This window comes from Oncorhynchus clarkii, chromosome 17 (genome assembly GCF_045791955.1).
Source record: "Oncorhynchus clarkii lewisi isolate Uvic-CL-2024 chromosome 17, UVic_Ocla_1.0, whole genome shotgun sequence".
Classification (NCBI taxonomy): Eukaryota; Metazoa; Chordata; class Actinopteri; order Salmoniformes; family Salmonidae; genus Oncorhynchus; species Oncorhynchus clarkii.
The window spans coordinates 6,957,431-6,974,897 of NC_092163.1; the positions used below are offsets into that span (position 1 = coordinate 6,957,431).

Sequence of the window (17,467 nt, forward strand, 5' to 3'; positions counted from 1 at the left end):
CTTGTAGTATTTAAATTCTGTTTAATATGTTTCTGTCATCTAATAACATTTTAATCTTGAGTTTTTGGGTTGAGATTTGGACACAGAATTGGATTATAATTCAGTCGATCTTGTGAAATAATTGGCTATGCCGATGTAATTATTTGAATGTTTCTCGTCAGATTAAAGCAGATTGATTAACACACTGCGGAGTGCCTTGATAAAGCCCTTAGCCGTGGTATATTGGCCATATACCACAAACCCCTGAGGTGCCTTATTGCTGTTATAAACTTTGTTACCAACGTAATTAGAACAGTACTTTTTTGTCATACTCATGGTATATGGTCTGATATACCATGGCTTTCAGCCAATCAGCATTCAGGGCTCTAACTACCCAGTTTAGAATAGGCTATGTAGTGCAACTGACTGCAGAAAAATGTGTTTCAGTGAAAACCATTGTCTGGATGAAAATACTTAAATATAAGTGATTTGTGTTGCTGAGGCTTCGAAATAGGCTAGGTCCTACTGCACAAAAGAACATCTTCATTTGTTTCCACAATGAATATGTAGCCTAGGCTACTATCAGTCAAGCATAAATACAAAATGTACACCAATCAAATTAGCAATATTTGTTCATTTTAATAAAATAAATAAAAGTACTTGGACAGGTTCTGCTCAGCAGGCAACGATTTATGAACGTGTAATAATAGCCTACATTAGGCAACGCAGGTAACCTACAAGGGAGGGTCTGGGTGAGGGTCGGCATAGGAATATAGGGGGGTGACAAAAGATAGCTTTGTAGCCTAGTAACAACTTCCTCTCACACACATTGCACTTTGGGTTTTTCGTTTGGTCTTTTTTTGTTTTGTTTTACACCGCTAGTATTAAACAAACATTATTCACATCCGTTTTTTTTATTTATATATATATATAAATGATGAGAAAACATTCAATGTCATCATCGATCACCGGTCCTTTTTCTCTCACGCTGCCTGCGTTCTCGCCCGTCTACCTCGGTCAACTGTTGTTGTTGGCGCCGGCGGGAGATTTGTTGGGTCTCACGCGGCCAGGCAGTCCAGCGAGTCGAGGGAGAGGAACACGTCAGCCTTGCACTGGAACGTACTCGTCCCGTCCCGCAGCAGCTCGCAGCTCTTCAGGTTGGGAGAGATGTCTGTCACACAGATAGCCTGAGAGAGAAACGGCGAGTTAAATGATGTTCAGTCATTAATTGTGGCACATTAAAGTAGACCTGTTTGGGGGAAATGTGCTGAAATGTAGAAAAATAGAAATGGATACAAATTTTCAAGAAATGAAAATGATTTGTACTTATTGTCACATTGAAATATAGACCGACTACTGAGAAATTGTCTTGTCAAAGGTTGGTTTTAGTTCCGTTTTTGTCACATTCAGGTTACTATTTATAGGCTATTATTCAAGTAGGTCTAGCCTATAGTCTACAATGTATTTTATCGGGTATAAAGACTGCTAAAACGTTTTAATTTCTCTGACAGTAGGCAAATTGCGCGTCTCTTTGGTGCTGAAGGACAGCGCCTTTTACGCAGTGGTCTGATGTCTGGCGCGCTACTTCCTAGTCGATTCCAATTTATATAATCTCACGTTTAAAAGATGTTTAAACTTTTAAATGTGACTACGGCACTTTGCCCCCCAAAAATACATTGTCAAATTTGGCCATTGTTATAATGGTAATCAATTCACTTCATTAATTTGCGTGCAGGTAGAATCTCAGCAGAAATGTACTGTATTTTACCACATATCGAACTAATAGGGCCTCTCTTTGGGTACCATCTACCTTAGACTTTAATTCAACGATTTTACCTCCCAAATCACACTTACCATGTTTTTGAGTACGGGGGTCTGTCGGTTACCGTCAGTCACCAAGTTGTTCTCGGTGCCGGTGTTCTCCCCGCTGTCCATCACCGTTTCTTCTGACTCAGACCTCCGGATGTACGGGGACCTCCGGATCCCGGACAGCAGACCCGAGGCTCGGCCGACCGAGTGGTAGCTCGGTCCGGTGGACTGCTTGTACCACGCCTCGATAGGGTGGCACGAGATAAGCATGGAGATACAGACGCACACCACGGCGAATCTAACAGACCTCTCCATCTCGTGACGCCTTTTTTACGCAGCTGGATGGAATGTTGGTTTGACGGTTGGTTCGGTTCGGTTGGTTGGTTCGGTTGTCTTCGGGATGTTTTTGGTTCTTCTGTTCTTGTCTTCTTCTCTGGTGAGCTGTAGCCTAGGTTACCAATATCAACGGACGTTCTTGTTGGCGGGTTCTTCCGTTGGTTGGGTGTTCTCGAATGTTGTGACCGTTTTATATAGGCGCGCGGCACGATCGTGACCTGTCAATTGGATCAGAAAGATTGAATGATTCATCTTTTACGCACGCAGATGAACAATCCAATCCGGATTTATGCGTTTTCTCTTTACCCCTGTGTTTGGGGAGGTTGACATAGTGACATCACACCGATCCTCATCTGTTTCTTGAAAACTAGAAAGTAAATTACGTTTATTGGCATATGACTTGAATTTCGTCATAAATGGTCCAGCTTCAGATGCTTTAACGAGAGAGAGAGAGAGAGAGAGAGAGAGAGAGAGAGCCCACTGAATGGATTAGGAAATGTGTTCAAGTGCTCGTAAATTATAGGCTATCCTAAAAAGCACACGTTTTCAGTTGTTAGTTTATCCTTCTGTAGAACCCCGTACCCCCACAACAGTGTAAATAAGATCCCCATTTTTAGATAACAGCCTATATAACCAATGAATGGTGTGGCTGCTGAACAAGTTGAGACTAAATTACTTGGTGTTACCTTAGAGTCTAAACTGTCATGGTCAAAACATAAATATTCAACGGTTGTACAGATGGGGAGAGGTCTGTCCGTAATAAATAATCATCTGCTTTTATGACATCTCACTCCAAAAAGCAAGTGTGGGCTCTAGTTTAGTCTTCTCTTGATTATTGCCCAGTCGAGTGGTCAAGCTGCAGCTGGCCCAGAACAGAGCGACACGTCTTGCTCTTCATTGTAATCAGAGAGCTCAATTTACACACAGCTCTGACACACACACTTAACCCACTAGACATGTCACCAGGGGTCTTTTGTTTTACAGTCCCCAAATCCAGAACAAATTCAAGAAAGCGTACAGTATTATATAGTCATTATTGAAGGGAACTCCCGTCTCTTATTGCTTAAATGAACAGCAAACCTGGTTTCAAAAGACAGATAAAGCAACACCACAAGGCACAACGCCTCTCCCCTATTTGATAGTTTGGGTGTACAGTATGTATTGATATGTAGGCTACATGTGCCATTTTTTTTAAAAATTGATGTTCTGTCCTTGAGATGTTCTTGTCTATTACTGTTCTGTATTATGTCATGGTTTGTGTGGACCCCAGGAAGAGTAGCTGATGCTATCGCAACCGCTAATGGGGATCCTAATTAAATACCAAATACCACCTTGTCGTCCATACATGACCAAATGGGAATATAATAATTACGCAGAGGCTCCATTAACTGTTTTTTTAAAAACTAGGTTAACTTAAAAGTGCTGATCAAAGGCCATCTCCAATATTGGAGAACAGATCATCAATAATCTGACCAAATAACGCGAATGGAATTGAGTAGTCTGATTTAAAAACGAATCGGTGAATCAAATCGTCGGTGGTTCTTGTGATTCAGCCTGATCTGATGGTAGCCGACTTGTGTGATCCACATGCAACAGGCTGATGATATAATATAGCCTAGAAACAATCCTAGATTTTCGTCTTGGGCTATAAAATATGTTTTCAGTGCACTGTTAGGCCTACGTAGCCTATCACACATGCGTTTTCATCATCAGAAATACTTAACACAAGCTTGGAATGAAAAGGTCTGTAAATAAAACAGAACATTTGTTTCCTTCTTACATTTCCGTTCATCCCATCCCCAAATATAAGTTTGATACCAAAGTTCATAAAACGATATCAGCTTTTAAGAACTTAAATACAGATGACATTATGAAATAAACAACAAATAGGAGAAGCAAAAAAATACTTTATTTGACAAAATACATCAAATCCCAACGACATCTAGATGTTAAACTGACATCATACAGAACATAAATCAAATCCCAACGACATCTAGATGTTAAACTGACATCATACAGAACATAAATCAAATCCCAACGACATCTAGATGTTAAACTGACATCATACAGAACATAAATCAAATCCCAACGACATCTAGATGTTAAACTGACATCATACAGAACATAAATCAAATCCCAACGACATCTAGATGTTAAACTGACATCATACAGAACATAAATCAAATCCCAACGACATCTAGATGTTAAACTGACATCATACAGAACATAAATCAAATCCCAATGACATCTAGATGTTAAACTGACATCATACAGAACATAAATCAAATCCCAACGACATCTAGATGTTAAACTGACATCATACAGAACATAAATCAAATCCCAACGACATCAAGATGTTAAACTGACATCATACAGAACATAAATCAAATCCCAACGACATCTAGATGTTAAACTGACATCATACAGAACATAAATCAAATCCCAACGACATCTAGATGTTAAACTGACATCGTACAAAACATACATTGTGTGAAGTCCAGAACATTTGCACTGAAGCTATACCACATTTGTTTTGTTTTTCAGCCATCGATGGTCTTAATCACAACCCATAGTTCTTCCTGTTCAGGTCACGAGGTGGTTTCTGGTCAAAACCCCTGGCCCTATAGTCATAACTCATTGGTTATAACTCACATTAAAATAAAGACAGTTGTGGCTGGCACAAAATCCCCAAGTACTCCTTTAATGGCCACATGTACCCTTAACCTCTACCTGGTACAGCCAGAAAAGGATGGGTCATCGTCGGAGCCGGATTCCTGTCCTTCTTTCTAGGGAGATGTTCCTGGCCACTGTGATTCGTCTTCTGCATTGATTGCTCTGTGGAGGTTCCGGCCGGCTAACTATGAAGCACACTGTGACTACTGCTGATGTTAAAAGGGCTTTATAAAATAAATATGATTGGATCCACAATCAATCACAGTCCAGTTGTGGTCTAGTTGCGGTCAGAGTCCGTTGTAGAGCGGTCGACAGTGTGGTTCCAGTTTGTCCTCCAGCACAGCGTCTGGTCCACAGACCCACGGATCCCCAGTGGCCCACTGCCACTTCAGCAGCCTGGCAACATTACATTAGGAAATAATTAACATAACACATAACATAAGATATTACATAAGAAATACCCCCAAGGGGGAAATGGTTTGGCTTTCTCGAAATTCCCAAGTTTGTGTTTGAAGAATTCCATATTTCTTGCTGATTCCATCCTGGTTCTGGGAATCTTCCAAACCGGATTTCTGGGAATTTTGCAACCCTCCATAATATCCATATCGATGATACACTAATCTATCCATAACATCCCTATAGAACAGTAATACTAACCTGTCTCTGAGGCTCTCCAGGACCGGGGCGAGAGCCGGGTCCCCAGCCAGGTTCACAGCCTCCTCTGGGTCCGACCGCAAGTCAAAAAGCTCCCAGCGGTCCCTGTCGTAGTCATAGAAATAGAATGAATTTCCAGGGTTAGAGGTTCCAAGCCCATTCTATTAATTATATTTCTATGGTAATAGTAGTATCATAGATATAGAACCATTTATTTTATATTGTATAGTTTTATATTGTATATAGAATCCTATGCTTTAAATTGTATAGTTTTATATTGTATAGTGTTTATATTGTATGGTTTCATTTCTATGGTAATGAAGATGGTACTACTGTTCTTATACCGCTACATAAGAGAATAATTAAGCAAATACTAAAGGCCCAAAGGTGTGTGGTCTATTGACATGTCCCTCAACCCCCCCTATTGACATGTCCCTCAACCCCCCTGAGGTGCTTTATTGCTATTATAAACTGGTTACCAACATAAATAGAAAAGTAAACAAGTATTTTTGCACAACCGTGGTATATTTAAGCAATAAGGCACGAGGGGGTGTGGTATATGGCCAAGGGCTGTTCTTAGGCACGACACAACGTGGAGATACAGCCCGTAGCCATGGTATATTGGCTATACCGCAAACCCCCGAGGTGCCTTATTGCTATTATAAACTGGTTACCAACTAAATTAGAGCAGTAAAAATACATGTCATCATACATGTGGTGTACGGTCTGATATACCCTGGCTGTCAGCCAATCAGCATTCAGGGCTGGAACCACACAGTGTATAATGTCTGATATACAGTGCATTCTGAAAAGTATTCAGATCCCTTGACTTTTTCCACATTTTGTTACGTTACAGCCTTATTCTAAAATGGATTAAATAAATAAAAATCCTCAATCTATACACAATACCCTGTAATGACATCACAATACCCTGTAATGACATCACAATACCCTGTAATGACATCACAATACCCTGTAATGACAAAGTGAAAACAGGTTTTTAGACATGTTTGCAAATTTATTACAAATAAAAAAACAGATACCTTACTTACATAATTATTCAGAACCTTTGCTATGAGACTCAAAATTGAGCTCCGGTCCTTTCTGTTTCCATTGATCATCCTTGAGATGTTTCTACAACTTGGATTTACCACAGGCGGACTCCAATCAATTGATTGGACATGATTTGGAAAGGCACACACCTGTCTATATAAGGTCCAACAGTTGACAGTGCATGTCATAGCAAAAACCAAGCCATGAGAGTGAAGGATTTGCCCGTAGAGTTTCAAGACAGGATTGTGTCGGGGCACAGATCTGGGGAAGGGTACCAAAACATTTATGCAGCATTGAAGGTCCCCAAGAACAGTGGCATCCATCATTCTTAAATGGAGGAAGTTTAGAACCACCAAGACTCTTGCTAGAGCTGACCGCCCGGCCAAACTGAGCAATCGGGGAAAAGGGACTAAGTCAGGGGGGTGACCAAGAACCCAATGGTCACTCTGACAGAGCTCCACAGTTCCTCTGTGGAGGGAGAAACTTCCAGAAGGGCAACCATCTCTGCAGCTTCACCAATCAGGCCTTTATGAGTAAAGGGTCTGAATACTTATGGAAATGTATTATTTCACTTATTTTATTCTCAAACATTTCTAAAAACCTGTTTTTGCTTTATCATCACGGTGTGTAGATTGATGAGAAAAAACAACCATTTCATACATTTTAGAACGAGGCTGTAACGTAACAAAATGTGGAAAAAGTCAAGGGGTCTGAATACTTTTCAGAATGCACTGTACATACGGCTGAAAAGTTGTTTCAGCCAATCAGCATCCAGGACCCAAAGTTCCCGGTTTATAGTCTAGTATAATAGTGTTGGATGTATCGGTCTAAGCTCCTGACTCCGAACCACAACCGCCACTGCAGCGACGGGGGTTCTCTGGGGTTTCTACACCTCTCACTATGTCTATCTGTCCTCTCTAAACTCAGATACAGAAAGGGATCTCCTTCAAAAAGTACCTGTAGTAGTATTGTTGCAGGGTCTTGAACCAGCCTGTGGGTCGCCTGGCCAGGGTGTTATTCAGATATATAGTAGTGTAAAATATAGTATAATAATGTATAATATAATAGTGTAAAATATAGTATACTAGTGTATAATATAATAGTGTAAAATATAGTATAATAGTGTAAAATATAGTTTAATAGTATATAATATAGTGTATAATAGTGTATAATATAGTATACTAGTGTATAATATAATTGTGTATAGTATAATAGTGTATAATATAAGTGTAAAATATAGTATAATAGTGTATAATATAATAGTGTATAATATGTGTAAAATATAGTTTAATAGTATATAATATAAGTGTATACTAGTGTATAATATAATAGTGTAAAATATAGTATAATATTATATAATATAATAGTGTATAATATAGTATAATAGTGTATAATATAATAGTGTATAATATAGTATACTTGTGTATAATATAGTGTATAATATAGTATACTAGTGTATAATATAATAGTGTATAATAGTGTATAATATAATAGTGTATAATATAATAGTGTATAATAGTGTATAATATAATAGTGTATAATATAATAGTGTATAATATAATAGTGTATAATAGTATTATACCAGTACCTGTAGTAGTATTGTTGCAGGGTCTTGAACCAGCCTGTGGGCTGTCCGGTCAGGGTGTTGTTCAGCAGGTCCTGGAAGGTGGGAGAGACGTAGAAGTCCTGGTCTATGGGGAAGGGCATGCGGTAGTGGAGGTTGTGGAGCAGGCGGTACGCCCCCTGGTGGATGGAGCGGATAGGGTAGTACATGGTCACCTCATGGAGGGACTGGCTGCCGTAGACATTGCGGAAGAACAAAGAAAACATTTTAAAAAAGCAATAATCCAAAGTACAGTGTAGTAATGAGTAATTACAATACTCGTTAGACTGAAATAATAATTAAACAGTAATAAGGACCCTGTAATGTAAAGTGTTACCTAATACACACAAAGAAAGAAAGTCACACTATGGGCCAGTTTCTCGGACACAGATTCTAACTAGTCCTGAACTAAAAATCATTCTCAACGGAGAATCTGCATGGAACATGCTGTTAAGTCCAGGACTACAGTAGGTGTAATCAGTGTCTGGGAAATCACCCTATTTATATATATATATATATATATATATATATATATATATATATATATATATATATATATAGTCTCAGTGGTTAACTGGTTATAACACCAACATATAACACACCGTGCCTTCCTTCCTTCCTTTGTACCTGGCGTAGACGGTGTGCCAGGCAGCGGGTGAGGGTTTTACCTGGCATAGACAGTGTGCCAGGCAGTGGAGAGGGTTTTAACTGGTGTAGACAGTGTGCCAGGCAGCGGGTGAGGGTTTTACCTGGCATACACGGTGTGCCAGGCAGCGGGTGAGGGTTTTACCTGGCATAGACGGTGGGTGAGGGTTTTACCTGGCGTAGACGGTGTGCCAGGCGGCAGGTGAGGGTTCGGAGACAAGGGCAGGGAGGAGGGAGCGGCCTGTGAGGCTGACAGGGGTGGTGGGGGTGCCCGGGAGGAAGTATGAGGGGTACGGGATGGAGAACCAGTCCAGTAAGGTGGGGGTGATGTCTGGAGGGAGGTAGAGAGGGAGAGATGGTTAGGTTCTATCACAATTTATCCAATTTCCTTGCCTCCTTAAAGCACATTGGAGGAGAACATCCAAGGTTTCCCCCTCTGAACTTCTCCACCAATGGGCTTTGAGAAAGAGGAGAGAGAGGATGTGAGGAATCGTGGAAAGGCAAATTGAGATTTAAACATAGTGGTTAAATTACTTTTAAAAGCCTTCCTTCCTCCTTTCCTTGAGGTGATCTCCCTAACATATACCGTAGAAGGGTAGTTATGTCTCCCCCTATAGGTAACAGTGGTATTACACATGCATCAAGAAATACATCAACACATCCATTAATTAATTCTCCCCAGCTATTATCAGTCAATCCACCAATACCTTCTTCCCTCCTCCCTTTTCCTGTCTCTCTCCCTCCAACCATCATTCTCTCTCCTTCCCTCCACCATCATTCTCTCTCTCCCTCCAACCATCATTCTCTCTCTCTCTCTCCCTCCCTCCAACCATCATTCTCTCTCCCTCCCTCCAACCATCATTCTCTCAACCCTCCCTCCAACCATCATTCTCTCTCCCTCCCTCCAACCATCATTCTCTCATCCCTCCCTCCATCATTCTCTCTCCCTCCCTCCAACCATCATCTCCCCATCCAACCATCATTCTCTCTCCCTCCCTCCAACCATCATTCTCTCTCCCTCCCTCCAACCATCATTCTCTCTCCCTCTCTCATTCCTCATCCCTCCCTCCAACCATCATTCTCTCTCCCTCCCTCCAACCATCATTCTCTCTCCCTCCCTCCAACCATCATTCTCTCTCCCTCCCTCCAACCATCATTCTCTCTCCCTCCCTCCAACCATCATTCTCTCTCCCTCCCTCCAACCATCATTCTCTCTCCCTCCCTCCAACCATCATTCTCTCTCCCTCCCTCCAACCATCATTCTCTCTCCCTCCCTCCAACCATCATTCTCTCTCCCTCCCTCCAACCATCATTCTCTCTCCCTCCCTCCAACCATCATTCTCTCTCCCTCCCTCCAACCATCATTCTCTCTCCCTCCCTCCAACCATCTCTCTCCCTCCCTCCAACCATCATTCTCTCATCCCTCCCTCCAACCATCATTCTCTCATCCCTCCCTCAAACCATCATTCTCTCATCCCTCCCTCCAACCATCATTCTCTCTCCCTCCCTCCCTCCAACCATCATTCTCTCTCCCTCCCTCCCTCCAACCATCATTCTCTCTCCCTCCCTCCCTCCAACCATCATTCTCTCTCCCTCCCTCCCTCCAACCATCATTCTCTCTCCCTCCCTCCCTCCAACCATCATTCTCTCATCCCTCCCTCCAACCATCATTCTCTCATCCCTCCCTCCAACCATCATTCTCTCATCCCTCCCTCCAACCATCATTCTCTCATCCCTCCCTCCAACCATCATTCTCTCATCCCTCCCTCCAACCATCATTCTCTCATCCCTCCCTCCAACCATCATTCTCTCTCCCTCCCTCCAACCATCATTCTCTCATCCCTCCCTCCAACCATCATTCTCTCTCCCTCCCTCCAACCATCATTCTCTCATCCCTCCCTCCAACCATCATTCTCTCATCCCTCCCTCCAACCATCATTCTCTCATCCCTCCCTCCAACCATCATTCTCTCATCCCTCCCTCCAACCAATATTCTCTCATCCCTCCCTCCAACCATCATTCTCTCATCCCTCCCTCCAACCATCATTCTCTCATCCCTCCCTCCAACCATCATTCTCTCATCCCTCCCTCCAACCATCATTCTCTCTCCCTCCCTCCAACCATCATTCTCTCATCCCTCCCTCCAACCATCATTCTCTCTCCCTCCCTCCAACAATCATTCTCTCTCCCTCCCTCCAACCATAATTCTCTCATCCCTCCCTCCAACCATCATTCTCTCATCCCTCCCTCCAACCATCATTCTCTCATCCCTCCCTCCAACCATCATTCTCTCATCCCTCCCTCAAACCATCATTCTCTCATCCCTCCCTCCAACCATCATTCTCTCTCCCTCCCTCCCTCCAACCATCATTCTCTCTCCCTCCCTCCCTCCAACCATCATTCTCTCATCCCTCCCTCCAACCATCATTCTCTCTCCCTCCCTCCAACCATCATTCTCTCATCCCTCCCTCCAACCATCATTCTCTCATCCCTCCCTCCAACCATCATTCTCTCATCCCTCCCTCCAACCATCATTCTCTCATCCCTCCCTCCAACCATCATTCTCTCATCCCTCCCTCCAACCATCATTCTCTCATCCCTCCCTCCAACCATCATTCTCTCATCCCTCCCTCCAACCATCATTCTCTCTCCCTCCCTCCAACCATCATTCTCTCATCCCTCCCTCCAACCATCATTCTCTCTCCCTCCCTCCAACCATCATTCTCTCATCCCTCCCTCCAACCATCATTCTCTCATCCCTCCCTCCAACCATCATTCTCTCATCCCTCCCTCCAACCATCATTCTCTCTCCCTCCCTCCAACCATCATTCTCTCTCCCTCCCTCCAACCATCATTCTCTCTCCCTCCCTCCAACCATCATTCTCTCATCCCTCCCTCCAACCATCATTCTCTCTCCCTCCCTCCAACCATCATTCTCTCATCCCTCCCTCCAACCATCATTCTCTCATCCCTCCCTCCAACCATCATTCTCTCATCCCTCCCTCCAACCATCATTCTCTCATCCCTCCCTCCAACCATCATTCTCTCATCCCTCCCTCCAACCATCATTCTCTCATCCCTCCCTCCAACCATCATTCTCTCTCCCTCCCTCCAACCATCATTCTCTCATCCCTCCCTCCAACCATCATTCTCTCTCCCTCCCTCCAACCATCATTCTCTCATCCCTCCCTCCAACCATCATTCTCTCATCCCTCCCTCCAACCATCATTCTCTCATCCCTCCCTCCAACCATCATTCTCTCTCCCTCCCTCCAACCATCATTCTCTCTCCCTCCCTCCAACCATCATTCTCTCTCCCTCCCTCCAACCATCATTCTCTCATCCCTCCCTCCAACCATCATTCTCTCTCCCTCCCTCCAACCATCATTCTCTCATCCCTCCCTCCAACCATCATTCTCTCATCCCTCCCTCCAACCATCATTCTCTCATCCCTCCCTCCAACCATCATTCTCTCATCCCTCCCTCCAACCATCATTCTCTCATCCCTCCCTCCAACCATCATTCTCTCATCCCTCCCTCCAACCATCATTCTCTCATCCCTCCCTCCAACCATCATTCTCTCATCCCTCCCTCCAACCATCATTCTCTCATCCCTCCCTCCAACCATCATTCTCTCTCCCTCCCTCCAACCATCATTCTCTCATCCCTCCCTCCAACCATCATTCTCTCTCCCTCCCTCCAACCATCATTCTCTCATCCCTCCCTCCAACCATCATTCTCTCATCCCTCCCTCCAACCATCATTCTCTCATCCCTCCCTCCAACCATCATTCTCTCATCCCTCCCTCCAACCATCATTCTCTCTCCCTCCCTCCAACCATCATTCTCTCTCCCTCCCTCCAACCATCATTCTCTCTCCCTCCCTCCAACCATCATTCTCTCATCCCTCCCTCCAGTAGACTGACGTAGGCCTGGCTGGTCCCTCCCTTCCCATCTCTCCTGCTCCCCCTCCCTCCCTCCCTCTCACCCAGTAGGCTGACGTAGGCCTGGCTGGTCCCTCCTTCCCTCCCTCTCACCCAGTAGGCTGATGTAGGCCTGGCTGGTCCCTCCCTCCCTCCTGCTCCCCCTCCCTCCCTCTCACCCAGTAGGCTGATGTAGGCCTGGCTGGTCCCTCCTTCCCTCCTGCTCCCCCTCCCTCCCTCTCACCCAGTAGGCCTGGCTGGTCCCTCCCTCCCTCCTGCTCCCCCTCCCACCCTCTCACCCAGTAGGCTGACGTAGGCCTGGCTGGTCCCTCCTTCCCTCCCTCTCACCCAGTAGGCTGACGTAGGCCTGGCTGGTCCCTCCCTCCCTCCTGCTCCCCCTCCCTCCCTCCTGCTTCCCCTCCCTCCCTCTCACCCAGTAGGCTGACGTAGGCCTGGCTGGTCCCTCCCTCCCTCCTGCTGGTCCCTCCCTCCCTCCTGCTCCCCCTCCCTCCCTCTCACCCAGTAGGCTGACGTAGGCCTGGCTGGTCCCTCCCTCCCTCCTGCTGGTCCCTCCCTCCCTCCTGCTCCCCCTCCCTCCCTCCTGCTCCCCCTCCCACCCTCTCACCCAGTAGGCTGACGTAGGCCTGGCTGGTCCCTCCCCATCTCTCCCTGTGTTCAGGTGATGACACCAACATGGGTTCTGCGGTGCCTGATCCGTACAGGTTGGTGCGTCCGTTGGGGAAAGGGATACCGTTATCAGAGCTGTAGATCACCAAGGTGTCATTCTCATAACCAGCCTCCCTCAACTCAGCCAGCACCAGACCAATACCTATGGAAGACAGGAGAGGACACGTTGTGAACAGAGTGCCCCATGGTGGCGGTGGGGTTATGGTATGGGCATAAGCTACGGACAACGAACACAATTGCATTTTATCGATGGCAATTTGAATGCACAGAGATACCGTGACGAGATCCTGAGGCCCATTGTGAGGCCCATTTTTTTTTAAGGTAATGTGGCCAACAGATGCATATCTGTATTCCCAGTCATGTGAAATCCATAGATTAGGGCCTAATGAATTTATATCAACCGACTGGTTTCCTTATATGAACTGTAACTCAGACAAAGTCTTTCAAATTGTTGCGTTTATATTTTTGTTCAGTATAGTTTGTGAAATGTAGAAAACAGAACTCTGAATGGGTCATGTGATGAGCGATTGTGTTGCCTCCCGCCATTAGTTCATTTTGGTAGTGAGTCAATTTATCTGATTATCAGCTGTTGTCAAACACGTGAGGTGGGAAAAGACGAGTGAATTCTACTAGAAATGAGTATGCAGTTTAAGTATGTAGTACGCTAGTGTGGGTATTGGGACACGGCCGTGGATGGATTCATGGTGTAGAATCAGACTAATACCTACAGCGGAGAAGTTTACCAGTCATGTATTAGCTGTGTGATAAATAGAGTTCAAATACACGTCTGTGAGTGTTCTTGCATGTCGGTGTGTTCCTCTCTCTATTCATGTCGGTGTGTGTGTGTGTGTGTGTGTGTGTTGGTGTGTTCCTCTCTCTATTCATGTCGGTGTGTTCCTCTCTCTATTCATGTCGGTGTGTGTGTGTGTGTGTTCCTCTCTCTATTCATATCGGTGTTTGTGTGTGTTCTTGCATGTGTGTGTTCCTCTCTCTATTCGTGTGTGTGTGTGTGTTCCTCTCTCTATTCATATCGGTGTTTGTGTGTGTGTGTGTGTGTGTGTGTGTTCCTCTCTCTATTCATGTGTGTGTGTGTGTGTGTGTGTGTGTTCTTCCTCCTCTTACCCTGGTCCAGTCTGCTAACTGTAGTGTACTGGGCAGCCAAATCAGCTCTCGCTACAGGGGTGTCTGGGACGAAGTGGGGCACCTGGGTAAGTGTTAAATTACATATGATAATATATTCAATGAAATAATGAATGACCGTACTCTCAAATAGCAGGTGTAAAGTGATATAGTGTCTTAGAATAGATGAGCATAGAACAGAGTACAACAGAACCAGCACCAAATCCTTACCTTGACTTGGTCTGGGGTGTAGTATTCTGGCTTCCAATCTGGAATCCTCCCCGTTCCACTCTGGCCGTTCCCAAACTTCTCACAGAATGCTCCGTACTGCGGCTGGGAATGGCCACAGCGGTGGGTGTCGTGGAACGCCACATACAAGAAGAACGGTCTCTCTTCCTCTTCCTTTCTCTGGGTCTGGAAGAACTTCCTGACCAGTAGTTTGATCCGGGTGATATTCCGACCCACCTAGTAGTAGGAGTAGTAGCAGTAGCAGTAGTAGTAGCAGAAGCAGTAGTAGCAGTATAGGAGGAGTAGTAGTAGTAGTAGTAGTAGTAGTAGTAGTAGTAGTAGTAGTAGCAACGGTAGTATAGGAGGAGGAGTAGTAGTAGTAGCAGTAGTAGTAGTAGCAGCAGTAGCAGAAGCAGTAGTAGCAGTAGTAGTAGCAGTATAGGAGGAGTAGTAACAGCAGTAGTAGTAGCAGTAGTAGTAGTAGTAGCAGCAGTAGTATAGGAGGAGGAGTAGTAGTAGTAGCAGTAGTAGTAGTAGCAGCAGTAGCAGAAGCAGTAGTAGCAGTATAGGAGGAGTAGTAACAGCAGTAGTAGTAGCAGTAGTAGTAGCAGTAGCAGTAGTAGTAGTAGTAGTAGTAGTAGTAGTAGCAGTACAATTTATTGGTTGAGCTGATTAACTGTTTATTAATTATACACCAATTTACAATCATAGATTGTCATAAAATAAGATTCTAAAATAGCATAATAACGCTAAACAAACTATATAAAATAATGGTTTAATGATTGTACCTGAAGTACAGAGTTGTTTTCCTCTGTGTAGGCGAAGTCAAAGGGATAGACAGGACCAGGGCCTACGTGTTTCTTCCCAATGATCCCTGTATGGAGGAGGAACAGGGAAACTGGCACTCTGGTACACTCCATCAAAACACACATGTCCCCGCGCACGTGTCATGAATGTGTGTGCGTACGTGTGATGATGAGTGTGTGTTATCTACCTGTGTGTGTGTGTGTGTGTGTGTAAGGTCTTGACAATGCTACGTGTGATGATGTGTGTGTTATCTACCTGTGTGTGTGTGTGTGTGTGTGTGTAAGGTCTTGACAATGCTACGGGTGGGTGTGTGATGATGAGTGTGTAGGGTGAATGTGTGTTAACTACCTGTGCGTATGTTAGCTTGGCCCAGCAGTAAAGGTAGGCTTTGTACTCCGTCAAACGAGTTGAAGTGATGGACTCCCTGGTGCAGGCCGTACATACCATTCTGATGCTGAGGACAGAGGAACACGGGAAAACAAAATGGATGAATATTAGACCTGCCCTGGAAGGCAACCTATTCCCTATGTGGCTCTGGTCAAAAGTAGTGCACTGTATAGGGTATAGTGTTCCATCTGGGATGTCCCCACTTTATGTTGCTGTATGCAGGCTTCTACACCTGCATTTCTTGCTGTTTGGGGTTTTAGGCTGGGTTTCTGTACAGCACTTTGAGATATCAGCTGGTGTACGAAGGGCTATATAAATAAATTTGATTTGATTTATGCATCATGAAGGAAAATTAGGAGTGTGTTCCAAACGGCACCCTGTTATTTAGTACACTACTTTTGACCAGGAACCATAGGGAGGAGGTGAACACACACACTTTTTCCTCTCTCTCGCTCTTGCTTTCTCTCTATACACACACACACACACACACCTGTGGCAGGCCTGTCAGTATGGTGGATCGGCTGGGAGAACAGCTACTGACGGAGGTGAAGGCATTCTGGAACACCAGGCTGCGTCGACCCAGAGCGGCTAGGTGAGGCGTGCGGACCACGGTGTTGTTATAGACCGACGTCTCGAAGCCTGCGTCGTCCGCTGAGAGAGCGAGGGGGGAAGGGATTGGGGGAGTGGAGAGAGTGAAGGGGGGAGAGATGAAGTGTGTTGACCGAGTAGCTAAGTAGAAGAACTGATGTCAAAAACTCACAAATACATCTGATCGTATTCATTGATAAGTGACACGCAGTGTCGATCTTTGATTAATTTAACTGCAGTTAATATAACCCAAAGCAAAAAGTGACTTACCGATAATAAGAAGTACATTCCTCTTCTTGCACTCTACAACACAGCATATTACCGCCAGCAACAACACTATCACATCATGACCAACGGCCATATCCGTCTCATAAAGTTCCAAATCATAAACACAATCTTTTCAGTTGCAGTAAATTGCAGAGTCCACTTTTTAAGAAAATATAGCATCAGCTCTATAAAGCTTATCTCAAACACTCCAGTCAAAGTGTTTGTTTGACATGATTGACATATTCTACATTGAAGTAAGCCTATCCTCTATTTACTGATTACTTTCGCAATAATCAATGTTTTGTTTTCTCTTGTTCAAACAAAATGCCGTGTGAAAATCAATTTGATCTACTCCCGGAAACAGCGCGAACACAGCGCTTCAAACCCCGCCCACTTTGGTCACATGATCGTGGTCACATGAGGCGGAGTGTTTAAGTTTTGCCTGGAGAAGAGTGGACGCAACGGAAGTCTCTCTTTTTTACTTTCTTGCTCAGCGCAAGTGACATTTAGGGAAGGTGGTTTCTTGATCAGCACAAGTTACATTTAAGGGAAGTGGTCACTGCAGTGATTATGTTGCTGACCTCGCTTAGTTGCTGCGGTCAGTAAACGAAAGAATAGATGTATTGTGATTGAAGAACACAGGCGTTTCATAAAGAATAGATCGCCTGGAAATAGGTTTGTCTATTTAAGTAATTCATTCTATGTCCATTC

General features: G+C 44.4%; 2 protein-coding genes across 2 annotated transcripts; both read right to left on the bottom strand.

Annotated features, from left to right (window-relative positions):
* Positions 1 to 1,001: 1,001 nt before the first annotated feature.
* On the bottom strand, positions 1,002 to 2,277 carry LOC139370152 (neuropeptide B-like). Its single transcript, XM_071109479.1, has 2 exons — positions 1,834 to 2,277; positions 1,002 to 1,166 (listed from the first exon to the last, which is right to left on the bottom strand). Exons 1-2 carry the CDS (start codon positions 2,101 to 2,103, stop codon positions 1,038 to 1,040), a joined length of 399 nt encoding a protein of 132 aa, XP_070965580.1. The 5' UTR covers positions 2,104 to 2,277; the 3' UTR covers positions 1,002 to 1,037.
* Positions 2,278 to 4,020: 1,743 nt separating this feature from the next.
* Positions 4,021 to 17,129, bottom strand: LOC139370101 (N-sulphoglucosamine sulphohydrolase-like). Its single transcript, XM_071109420.1, has 11 exons — positions 16,760 to 17,129; positions 16,392 to 16,552; positions 15,863 to 15,968; positions 15,496 to 15,581; positions 14,711 to 14,944; positions 14,483 to 14,564; positions 13,299 to 13,502; positions 8,927 to 9,083; positions 8,093 to 8,299; positions 5,455 to 5,556; positions 4,021 to 5,193 (listed from the first exon to the last, which is right to left on the bottom strand). The coding sequence occupies exons 1-11, from the start codon at positions 16,848 to 16,850 to the stop codon at positions 5,085 to 5,087; spliced, it is 1,539 nt and encodes a 512-aa protein (XP_070965521.1). The 5' UTR covers positions 16,851 to 17,129; the 3' UTR covers positions 4,021 to 5,084.
* Positions 17,130 to 17,467: the final 338 nt, after the last annotated feature.

Excerpts from the sequence above, each read along its gene's own strand:
- LOC139370101 (XM_071109420.1), bottom strand. The coding sequence starts at position 16,850 with ATGGCCGTTGGTCATGATGTGATAGTGTTGTTGCTGGCGGTAATATGC. Across the intron at positions 15,582-15,862 it reads CCAAGCTAACATACGCACAG|GGATCATTGGGAAGAAACAC; the intron begins GTAGTTAACACA and ends TCCTCCATACAG. Across the intron at positions 9,084-13,298 it reads GGCCTACGTCAGCCTACTGG|ACATCACCCCCACCTTACTG; the intron begins GTGAGAGGGTGG and ends ACCTCCCTCCAG.
- LOC139370152 (XM_071109479.1), bottom strand. The coding sequence starts at position 2,103 with ATGGAGAGGTCTGTTAGATTCGCCGTGGTGTGCGTCTGTATCTCCATG. Across the intron at positions 1,167-1,833 it reads CCCCCGTACTCAAAAACATG|GCTATCTGTGTGACAGACAT; the intron begins GTAAGTGTGATT and ends TTTCTCTCTCAG.